Source organism: Pundamilia nyererei, unplaced genomic scaffold, assembly GCF_000239375.1.
Source record: "Pundamilia nyererei isolate P.nyererei 1_Seehausen unplaced genomic scaffold, PunNye1.0 scaffold00024, whole genome shotgun sequence".
NCBI lineage: Eukaryota > Metazoa > Chordata > Actinopteri > Cichliformes > Cichlidae > Pundamilia > Pundamilia nyererei.
In genome coordinates, this window is record NW_005187425.1 from 1224661 (window position 1) to 1236550 (window position 11890).

At 41.4% G+C, this 11890-nt stretch overlaps 2 protein-coding genes across 4 annotated transcripts in view; one reads left to right on the forward strand and one right to left on the reverse strand.

Annotated features, from left to right (window-relative positions):
- The window catches only part of sdccag8 (SHH signaling and ciliogenesis regulator sdccag8), a 50663-nt gene extending 47337 nt beyond the window's left edge, over positions 1 to 3326 (forward strand). The window contains exons 17-19 of the mRNA XM_013909392.1: positions 1897 to 2023; positions 2324 to 2404; positions 3201 to 3326. Coding sequence (XP_013764846.1) covers positions 1897 to 2023; positions 2324 to 2404; positions 3201 to 3326 — 334 coding nt within the window. The remainder of the gene's footprint in view (positions 1 to 1896; positions 2024 to 2323; positions 2405 to 3200) is intronic.
- The window catches only part of akt3a (v-akt murine thymoma viral oncogene homolog 3a), a 54699-nt gene continuing 45752 nt past the window's right edge, over positions 2944 to 11890 (reverse strand). For 2 of the 3 annotated variants that reach the window (XM_005727338.2, XM_005727337.2), the window contains exons 11-14: positions 9474 to 9688; positions 8769 to 8856; positions 8115 to 8217; positions 2944 to 7513 (exon numbers count right to left, since the gene is read on the reverse strand). In XM_005727338.2, coding sequence (XP_005727395.1) covers positions 7428 to 7513; positions 8115 to 8217; positions 8769 to 8856; positions 9474 to 9688 — 492 coding nt within the window. In that variant the 3' untranslated portion in view covers positions 2944 to 7427. The remainder of the gene's footprint in view (positions 7514 to 8114; positions 8218 to 8768; positions 8857 to 9473; positions 9689 to 11890) is intronic. The other variant, XR_001290306.1, reaches the window with a different exon arrangement.

Here is an 11890-nt window from a genome sequence, read left to right on the forward strand (position 1 = left end):
ACACACACACACACACACACACTCAGAGTTTAATCCTAGTGTGCAGTGAAAGAGTTCATTGTCTGCAGGAGCGGCTGTGTCAGAGGGAGGGACACACTAATTGGGATGTCGTAGTAAAGATCAAAACTTCAGAACGGCGCACACACACACACACACACACACACACACACAACTTTCTCACCAGACTGACTGTTTTTGACAGCTACAGGATGACAGACTGATGATAACCAAGAAAATCCGAGTAATTTTTAAAGAATAATTACTTTTGAATGATCTCGTTAGATAGATGTAATATCCAGAGATGCTAATGTACGCTGCAGTGATGAAAACAGTGACTAAAACAAATGAATGGTCAACATGTATTTTGATCACTTTGTCCCATGTTATCAAATCTTACTTTATTGCACTAACTCAATCTATAGTTATGGGTTAATTTTCTCATTATTATCATTTATGAGTAAAAAAGCATTAAATTAAAAAAAACAACTGTATGACAGTATGTTGCCCATAGTAATGATCTTGATATAGTGATATACTACAACACTCTCTATGTTGGAAGTCCTGAAAAAGCAAGCAGTAGGAACGATGCATGTGTCTTATAGGTCTGAAAATCTAAAAATGAAGTCACAGCATTTTTCTTCTTCTCTCAGTGTCCCACAGGGGGCGACTTCTTGTACTAACGCACTTTGTTTAGAAGTGTAAAGGAAAGTTACCGTTGGCTCATTTGATCTTTGAACTGAGAAAACACAGTCCTGAGGAATATATGAGCTCCATCACTAGTTTGAAGTCTTATTGAACACCATGTGAAGCTTATTTTCTTATAAAGTCATTAAAGTCAGCAAAAATGATGAAGGATTGTATGAGTGACAAGCTGCTGCCCTGTGAGCACACGGTGTCCCTCGGTCTCTCATGCAGGGATTATACTCCGTTAATAACGAGCACTCATTCCTGCTATATCGCTCTGAAGACCGCAGGCAGAGCTGTTGACTTGTAATGTCTCTGCAAAGGAGTGTTTACAGTTGCAGACATCTGCAGTGCAGCATATCCACGAGGTGGAAAATGTGACACGCCTGTAAGGCCTGATGTAGACTTCTGCGTACTAAATTCACAGGAGGAATCAGCAGTACTGAACAGACCAATCAGAATAGTTGCGGGCTGCGTCGACTTGACGTGTGGTTGCACTTTTAGGGAGCTGTCTGTCAGGTTACGATGTTTGAGGCCTGCGGGCATCACGGCAACTTCATTAATTATTTCACTCTGATTCTGTTGGTAAGAAACACCAGCTGAGTCATGAACTGGTACCTTTGGTTACTAGTCACTCATTTTATAAAAAATATTTGGTCGAGTGTGTCACTAATGTATCCCTGAATAAGTGTTTTAATAAGATTTCATCCAGTTTCACATAAGATGAGTGTTTTTTTGTTTGTTTTTTGTTGACTCTTCCTCATTAATTATCAATAGGTTGATAATGCGGCCTACTGGACTAAACTTCTTCTGTATATAAATTAGCTCTTAATGCACCAAGCTTATCGACTCGATGCCTCAAGTCAGCATTTTTTTTTTAAACGTACTTTATAGTTTTCAAAAACTGTCTGGAAGAGGAATTTTTAATAGCCGTCATTATATAAACATCTAGCCAGCATCCAGTCCTTTGATACATTTCAGCTACTGCATCATCCCTATGTGCACTCACAGTGAAAAACTTAGACCGCACTCGTATCCCTGTAAACACTGTTGATTGCTTGATCAAAACAAAGTCCGGTGATATTAAAAGCTCTTTGTGGATCCAGCTCTCTTTCAATATTTACAACATTTGGTTTTATATTAGCCAGGAGGGTACGTTCTTCTCACACTCTTTCAGTCAATATTGTGTGTGTGTGTGCGTGTGTGTTGCAGGCTGCAGCAGTTGGACCGTCACTGTCAGAGCAGCGCCCAGCAGGTGTGTGAGCTGCTGGCCAAACAGAACCAGCTGATGCAGGAGAGAAACACACTGAGCGAGGAGATGCAGAGCCTACGCATCGAGGTACGAACACACAGGGGAGTGTGTGATTGTGTGTGTGACTCACTGTTCTGATACTAAATGAATTTGTAGTCGTGTCTTTTCTCTCTGGGAGCACGCTAAGAGTTGTCAGTTTACCAAGAATAAAAACCAGTAAGAAGACATTTGTCCCTTCGTGACTAATGATTCTGTCTGGTTCTGGATTTGCTGAAAAACATGTTGTCTGTATTCTGCTGTGATTCATTATCACAGGGTGTGTTTGTGCGCGCCTCTGTGTGTGTTCACATACACTTCTCACTATGTGTTGTGTGTTTGTCTTTCAAGCTGCCGAACATGAGACTCTGTCCACATGAGTCTGTCTCGCCGGTTTCCCTTCATCGCTCCGTGGATCACGATGTTCTGTTCGTTTGTCAACAGGAAAACAAACTGTTGTTTACTTAGAGGATATTTATGTCCTCTATTCGGTATTAATGTGGATTGTGTTCATGTAACTGGGTTTTTTGTCTCATGACTGAGTGTAATTATGATTGATAGGTCAAGTGAGTATTCAAAGTATGTTTTTTTTCCCTCCCATCCATTTTAATAAATAAAAGCTCAGTCCACTAATGAGCTTTCTGAAGTACAACTTCTTTATATAGAAATGCTAACATGATGCACAACTCAATGTCCAATAGGAAGTGTCCTGGATTAAAAACCGTAAAGATCCTAATCCAAACTTTACTTCCATTACAGGATTTTATTTGCTGGGAAACTTTGAGCATAAAGTGCCTCTGTACACCTCTGCCATACTGGACATAGACTTGATTTGTATTAAAGATTGTTATGATGTGTGCAAAGCGCACCCCCAACACTCATTTTGTGAGTTTTTAGTGAACATTGTTTTTTTGCTCCGTTTAGACTGAGCTGAAACTCCACAAAGCGAACAAAAAGTCAACACGATGGCAGCAGATTGACATAGTGCTTTATTGAAGCTGTCTGTAAGAAGGAAAATAATGTGCATCCCTATCATATACATTTTATGTGTAAAAATACTAAGGATGTACAGAGTAAAAAAACCAGCTTCATGTTGATGGTAATTTGTTGTTTTCACATCGTGGCGGGCTCACTGGCCAGCAGCTCTGCATCTGCACGGAGCACAGAAAAAGGCAGTTTGATCCGCTTTTCTGTGAAGCTCTCCAGAGTTTCCCCAATGCCGTGTCAGAGTCTACGCCATCTCTGTGCCTTCGACAAGAGCGGCGACGACCTCGGCCGCGCAGCGACTCGGGAAAATGCGGCCCACTCTGCCAAACAGCTGGAAGCTGTCCGCAAATGTCTCATGCAACTGTAAAGCTACAGTGGATGGACATGGCATCAAAACCCAGTTATACTGTGTAATATTTGTACATGTTTGCTGTTTTGTTTTTCTTTGTTTGCCGTTTATAAATAAATGCATCTCATGCTTGTTTATGTTAAATGTGATGATAGCGGTCTAGTACCAGAGAGAGGAGAGGGGAGGGGGAATCTGCCGCAGACACGAGGTCGAACACTTTCACCTTCCAAACACTCGAGCCGTTTACTGATCACCTGGCGGAGAGCGGTTTGCCATTTAGAGCTGATGGGTTCATTAACAATGGAAGAGGTCAGTTCTTGAAAGAATTTTACATATGTCTGAAACACGAGTGGGGTCTTATGTGTTGTGTGATAGGTGTACAAACAGCAGCAGCTTTAAGAGGGAACACCATCAGCGCAGCATCAAATCTCAAACTGCTGAGGCCACCAGTAAAGCTGTGAGGAACGATGAATTTCTGCATTCAGTTTAAGAACTGAGCCACGTGTCCACGACTGATTTGCTGTTCCACACTGAGTAAGTGTGTTACAAAGCGTTACCTTCCCCCCTATTAAAAGTCAGAGGAAACCCTTCCTTCTTTTTTTAGGATCTCTGACCCCACAGTCAGACTCTGATATCATTGCTGTCACTACATGGACCTGTATCCATCGAGGATGGAGTGTGGGAGAGTTGGCGGCTTACTGTTGAAAAAAACTTTGCGAATCAGAGCAGGAATCTGGGACATCAGTGCCACGGCTGATCAGTGGATTTGTTTTTTTAAACAAACACTGACCAATTTACTAAAAATTCCAACTGAGCCCAGTTCACAGGCCGCTCTAACTCGTCTCAGCATGCGACACACTTCATCCAGTCTCGCCAACTCTCAACATCAGAGCAACATCAAAGCTAGTGGTTGTAGATGGAGGGGGAGATGTGTTTTGAAAAATCCTCATTTCCTTACAAACATAAAAAACAAGCTAAAAGTCTTCCTTTAAAGCAAAGCTGAACCAGACTCCTCTGAGTCATATAAAAAGTGATGGGTGTTGAAAGTGCTATGGCCGAAGCTACAAAGCGATATTTTATGAACTCTGGTTTCTAATGATTTTTGGCGTTAAGCGTGCACATGCAGCTAGAACTCCTCAGTCGCTCGCAGACCTGGGTCAAATCAAAGCTGAAATCCTTCCAAATACTTGGAGAGCGTTTGCTTGAGCCTGTCGAGGGTGCCAGCTGGGTGGGATTTGTACTCATTTCGCTTCAGCCGTGCCAGACAGGCTCAATCGATCACAGAGCAGTATTTTTCATAAGAGTTCTGAGTGCCACTTTGACTCAGGACTGGTGAAGCGGACAGAGGAGGACTACAGCTTGCAGGCCAGCGCCATCCTTTTATACTTTCTGCCATAAAGCGCCTAGTAGCAGTTTAATGGATGTGCAACAGTAAAGCATATGGACTTCAGAGCAGCGGAAAAACAGGTAATTTGTTGTATATCTGAAAATGGAAAAAAAAAAAAAAAAGGAGACATTTATTTCTAGCACAAAGTGTTGAAACACAGCTACATCCCCTTACTGCTAAACGCCAAAGCAACATTAAATAAATTAAATAGAAAATAAATTCAAGTTATCCATCAATAAAGATAAAAAACATTCAAATAAATAAAGTGGAATACAGTTTTCCACGGCTAATAAGAGCACATCCCCAGGTACTCTTTTAATCCGTCATCCTGACACTGAAGGTGACATCTCCCCCACAAGATGAACATGTCGCTATTTTAAAATTTTAAAAATATATTACCTCACATCTGGCGATATATATATTTTTGTCTCAGAAATGCTGGGTGTCAACGTCTTTGACTTGTTCTGAGCTAAACCGTAAGGCTTACTGGCCATTTGAAGACAGTGACTTTGAGGGGACTTTCAAATCTTGTTGGTCAGACTGGAAGACATACGACAACGTGACGACTGGAAACAAAGAAAAGTCCACAAGGGAGAAATGACGGCGCACGTTATAGACAGAAGAGTGCGGGGATGGTTTAGTGGTAAGGACCTGATCTTTAAATAAACTTGATCTTCTAAACATCCAAAGAACCGACAGGAACACGACGACTCGCCTTCAAACATACATTTCTTAACCGAGTGCTAACTCACCTCTCCTCAAAACACTTACAGCTAAAGCCTTGCATTCAGCCTTTTGTGCTGCACTTGTTATCCTTCTGCTCAACTTCCACTTTGTCTTTCTCACCCGACTGTGCCTTAACCATCACCGACACACACCTGTAATAAGAATAAATATGAGCAACATCTACTAGTCTTCATATCTGACATCTCATTGAGATAATTATGCAGATTCCTAGATGTTTCTCCCAAACTTTCGTCGTCTGTCTTTAATATGTCCTGTCACCTCTGGGCTGTCACATTTTGGTCACAAAACAACACGAAAACATTAAAACAAAAAAACAAATGGAGCAGGAAGGCTATCTGCTTTCCCTCCTACATTCTTCAGCCATTTTTGTTTCTTGAGGTGCTTTTTTTTCCCTCTCAGCCCTAAGAAATAACAATATATTTCTTTCTAGAATAATGTAATAACAATAGAAAAAGTTAAATATAAAACTGATGAGTAGAACAATAAATAAAACATATATATATTATAACCATTGCTGTGATTCTTGTAAACCCATAACAGTTGACGTGTACCTCCTCACGAAACATATATACTTTTTATACCTGTTACCTCACGGCTCCTTATCACATTATAAATATTTCACATCTTTCCTGATTTTTTTTTCTCATCGCTGCACTCACCCTGCCATCTCAGACTTTTTTTTTTTTTTGCTCTGTGCTGAATCTGCTCCTTTCTTCAGGTTCCCTTTCCTGCACATAGACACAGAGGTACAGCCACATGGATCCAACAGCCGCTATAACGATGCGTCACAGTAAAGCTTTCCATCGTCGAAACAAAAGTACCGTTTTGCTTTTGTGTTCCCTTTCAGAGATTTAAACTCAGCGGGACTGAAAACTAAAAAAGAAAAAAAAATTGGGGGGAAACATTCAAACCAGCTGTTTTCACCTCTGCAGTAATATATGCATCGACCATCTTGCACTGCACTGTAGGTTATGTAGTAAAGCTCATGGTTTGAGAGTCACATCCTTCTGAACTGCTGTGCTTTGAGATGCGATCTTAAAACACAAACCCATAACTGGACCTTAAACACGCACACAGACACACACGACACGCGTTTGATCTACAGAGCTGATGTGTAAGAGCTGTGCATCAGGAGCAGCAGCTGTTCTGCAGCTGTATAAGCATAAGTGTGGTTCATGTTTTGCTGGCGCTTGTATAATGATCAGCAGCATTTAGCCAGTATTGTAGCACCGGGTTTTAGTAGTAGCAGTAATAGTATAAGAGCAGTAGGAACAGCGGTACCTGTAATAGTTGTTGTAGTAGTTGAAATAGCAGCAACGATGATAATGACTTGCACTGAGCAAAACCTGAGTCAAATCCTGCTCGACAACATGAGGTGTGTAGGATTCTGCTCACTGGTGACAACTGCTTCCTCGATGCCAGGCAGCCTCAATAAATCCCAGAATTATGTAACTGAGGATTTCAAATCTGACCTGTCTGCAAAAGCCTGAGATACAACTGGTAATGGCAGTTTGGGTTTTGAATGATTTGAGTGTTTCCGTCCCACGGATAAAGAAGCCACAAAAACGACTCCTTAGAAATGCATCAGCTGTTGTCTAAGTGCATCAGAGATGTTCATTTTTAGAGTTTGGCAGGCCCGACACACGTCAAAGCACAGCAGGCCACCGGAGGTGCACCCATCATTAAAGGGTCATTACATAACAACTGATCACATCACAGTTCGGATCACCTGGGGTTGCAGTGCAGGATTAGACCGTAATTTCGCCTGAAGGTTTTTTCTAAGGAGGGATTGGAGAGAATTAAAAAAAAAGAGAGAGAGAAAAGAAGCACACTGGAGAGGTGAAGAACAGATAACGAGGAAGAGGAAAAGGGCAAAAATCCTTCAAGTCATGGTTGTTCTGGGTTGGTCCAAAGCTGTGGGTCTCTTTGCGCCCACAGTGATGGCCTCAGAGACCAGCTGTGATGATGTCACTGTGATGGACAGTTCATTCCCGACCGCTGGCAGAGTACGAGAACTGCGGGAAGTGTGGTCGTCTCTCGTTGTCCAGACAGTCCATCCCATCCTCATCGACTAAGAAAAAAAATATGAAAAGTATAGATTCAGAGGTCATTTTTAAGGCATTTACTATATAACACAGTTCATTTGTATTAATACATGACATCAATCAGGAAATATACAACTTCTCTCTCTCATCTGATCATCTTCTCTGTTACTGTCGAGTTAAACAATTAAAAAGTAAGTTTCTGATGTGCCAGTTTCATTCTAACATGTGACCTACAAACAAGTGGAACCTCACATCAGTTCATGTATAATACAGCGTTAAATGATTTTAAAAGCACGATCTGTATCCCAGAAGCCCAGAAGAGCTGCATGTGGCCGGAGGACTAACACAGAGACACTCGAATAAACAGACAAAGGTGTTTGTTCCACAGTGTGAAACAGTCATCTGTTTGAGTAAACGCTGTCATTTCACCACTAACATTTTACAGAAATCCTGACACGTATTAAACACCCGACAACAGAGAATGCATGTTTGTTTATTTCACCATTATGTCCAAGGACAATATCTGCAGCTTTGTAAAAAAACAAAATTTGTGATTTAGTCAAATTATGTTCTTGACTTATTTGTTCATATGCGCGTGTGGAAAAGAAAGAGGCACGAGACACTCACATTTCTCTGGTGGGGTGATTGTGATGGTCTGAGCTGTGAACTCCTCATCAAAGTATCTGGTGTCTGTCTCCGACGTCACCTGAGGCTTGAACGGAGGAACGAGCTGGGACAGAGATGCAAAGAGATCACATCAGATTGTAAATAACAGCAGTGGTCGTTGTTGTTGTTCCAGACTGACAGACACAAAAATTCCTGTAACTAAAAGTCAGGAAAAAAAGGCCAGGAAGAAGAAGAAATAAATCCACCAAAATCCTCCTTTCACCACAGTTATTTTTCATAGTTAACATCCGAGCCTCAGATCCAGAGTGTCTTGTCTTTACATCATTACCATAAAACCCTATAAATAGTAGTTAAACCAACTGAATAATTTCAAGGAGGTCTTTTATGCTTTTGAATCACTGGACTCTACTAAACTCTGCAACAGAACAAAACAACTTTTTAAAAAAAAGTCAAATGAGGAGGCTTGACACCTGTTTAGCTGCTTAAGTGATGCCACCTGACTCTCACTTGATGGTGTTATATGAGAAACACATGCACAGGATACAAAGTCACACATCTCTGTAACACTGTGCTCTTTACAGCTGCCTGTCTTAATAAGTTGAATACATTATTTTCTACAGTCCTATTATGTTTAATTAGACATGCAAACTATACCTTTTTATCGTAGACATCCTGCCAGTCAATACCAGAGAAAAAACTGTGTCTCATTATTTCTTTAGCATCATCTGGCCCTCCTCCGAGCCTAGGGCAGAGGACAGGTGAAGACAGGATTGTTAGAAGCAGAAGTGACAAACGCAGTAAGAAATGAACAGCACAGCGTGAACAGAATGTAAGAAAGATTTCTACAATTTTTTATATGGCGTCTCTTACTGCTGCTATATCGACAAATGGTGGCTAATCAGTGATCTACAGAATAAAAGGCTTTGCCCATTAAAACAGCAGTAAGAATCAGCACATCTCTATATTTGTATGATTAGTGGCTGTACACTAAAAGTAGTGGGTGTTTTTTGTTTATATAGCAAAATAACTAAAGTTAGTCTCCTCTGTGTGTCTGAAGGTAGTAACTGAAAAATAACTTTACACAAAGGGCACAAATATGAATCATCTTCCCAACTTTTCCCACTTTTGCCGGTGGTTGTCAATTCACCAGATCTGTTAATATCTTGTATTAAGTTAGTACCGGGCCATATTGGCGATACAAAGTAAAAATTTTAATTTCGCTGACATGGTGATACGAATAAAGAGATTTATTTGACATCAAAATAGTATTTCTAACAGAGGTCCTGCTTCACATTACTGAATAAATTTGATTTCATGAGAAAGTAAAAAAAAAATTAAAAAAAAAGCTTCGACACACACCGTTTGTTCGGATCTTTGAAGAGCAGGCCAGACAGCAGGGACTTTGCGTCAGCTGACAGAGTGCGCGGGAACTTGATGTCCTCCATGAGGATGAGCTCAAACAGCTTCTCGTGGTCTTGGTTGTAGAAAGGCAGGCGACCGCACATCATCTCGTACGTCACAACACCCAGACCCCACCAGTCCACCGCTCGACCGTAGTCATTGTCCTCCAGGACCTGAGGAGCAAACAAAAAGATACAGAATTTCTGTCTTTTAAAATGGGACCATTAGTTTTATTGGGCATCTGCTTTTTGTAGTGAACGTCTGCATTTATTTTATTGGACAATATTGACTGCTTAAGGTATCCATTGAATAAACAGATGAGCGAGAAACGGCACCAAAGGACAGTCAATATGCCATTAGGCTCCAGGGATGAATAAAACCAAAAAGTTGTCTGAGATGAACAGAAGTTGCTGCACAGTTATCAAGGACTAAGGTGTAGACGACAGCCCCCACCTCTCTCAATACACAGCCACGTACAGAGGCAAATATTATCGGATGGCAGGTCTTCAGAGGCTCCTGTTACAGTAGGAAAGTCAGCGTGTTGGCGTGGCCTACCAGATGCCCCCCCGGTTGCTGCCAGCTCTCCCTGGCACACTAAGCTCTCCTGGCAGTGACAGACAAGAATGTCCCTGGATGGAAAAGGCAGGAACAGCCTCCAGTCCAAGTCAGGGCCACACCAACCTCCAAGCTGGGTGGCACAAGTACTGCATGGTAAACTGCTGTGTTTCATGTCTATTTGTGTGTGTTTTAAGGAAAATTGTACTGTTTAGTAAGTCACTTTTATATCTAAATCTCGCGTTTGGGCCGCCTTCCTACTCTTCATCCCTTCCTGCCTTCCTTGCACTATCCTCTCCATCCTGTCTTATCCTGCCTTCTCCATCCTCTAATCATGCCTTCCCTCACTCGCTTTCCTCTCTTTCATCCCCTCATGTTCCGCTCTGCAAACCTCTGGAAGGGAGAAGGAGAAGAGAAGGAGGCAGAAACAAGAAGAGAGGTATTTCAGGTGCTGTTGAGGCCCTCATCAACATAATAAGCTTATTAACATGATGAGTACAAGTGTGTGCATGTGTTGCACGTGTGTGTGTGTGTATGTGCGTGTGACTGACAAACAGACAGGGCTGGAGAGCAGCCAGAACAGCATATGTTGTACATCTCGCCAATAATAACAACATCTCACTCACTGTTAATAATGGACCAGTCAGGGTGGACATGAGCACACGCTAACAGAGACTAAAACGTTCACAAAAGGCCTGTTTGTACTGCCACTATTTAAAATGACATGAAACAATTACACAGTGAATTTAATAATATCATAATATTTAAAAACATATACTCCACTCTGAACTAACACCAGACATTGTGTGGCAGATGCTGGGAGGACAGGTGTCATAAATACATAACTGGCTCATATTAAACAGAAAACAGGGTCACATATCAAAACTTTTAATAAACTTTAAAAAACAACAACAAAAAAACGTTGATGCATACTAATTGCAAATTGTGCTTTGATGTTCACATAGGCCTTATTAGCAGTGTCAAAAGGTGAAAACAGTGTCTAAAATCAAACCATACCACTCTAAATGTATCAGTTCAATGTTACGGATGTGATATAATCAACTGTATGAGGAAACTCGAGGAAGCAAAATCTAGTTTTATTTAGCATATTTCTGCATTTTAAATCCTAAACAGAGTTTCTGTCATTTAAAGCAACCACAGCCTAAAATGCCATGAAGGCAGGCAGAAAATATGCAATATGCTTATTTTGAATACATTTTTACTTGGCAGTTTCTTTCCAGCTCTACAATTAGATAAGACGGCTGAATTCAAATGTCACAGTGCACCACGCAGGGAAGAAAAAAAAAAAAAGGGAGAATACGAAGAACACACCAAACAGCTGCCTGTGAGTTTCTACAGCAGTTCAATACCACGGAAAGCTGGTCATTAACTGACTGAGCTCATGCACTTGACACTAAACTGCTAATGATGCAGGCGGACTGCTTCAATGTGTGCAAGTCAACATGTACAGTACGTGGAAGTGAATAAGAGACTTAAGAGTGCTATTTTATGTGTGAATGTGTGTTTGGGTGAGAATTAAGCTGGTCACCCAGTTGGCAGCTGCAGAGAAGAGCTGGGGGAATGAAACACACCGCCAGCTCCAGATATATTACTGACTGGTACGGCTGGAGGGATAACACTGGCTTAGACTGCTGGGAGACTGCAAGACACACACACGCACACACACACAGCAGATGGAATATTTATCCATCCTCATCAAATTCATAAAGTTTTGAGTGTGAGATGTTTGGTGTTGTTTCAGTTCCTGCAGCTCGAGGACACGCACACACACACACACACACACACACACACGCACGCAC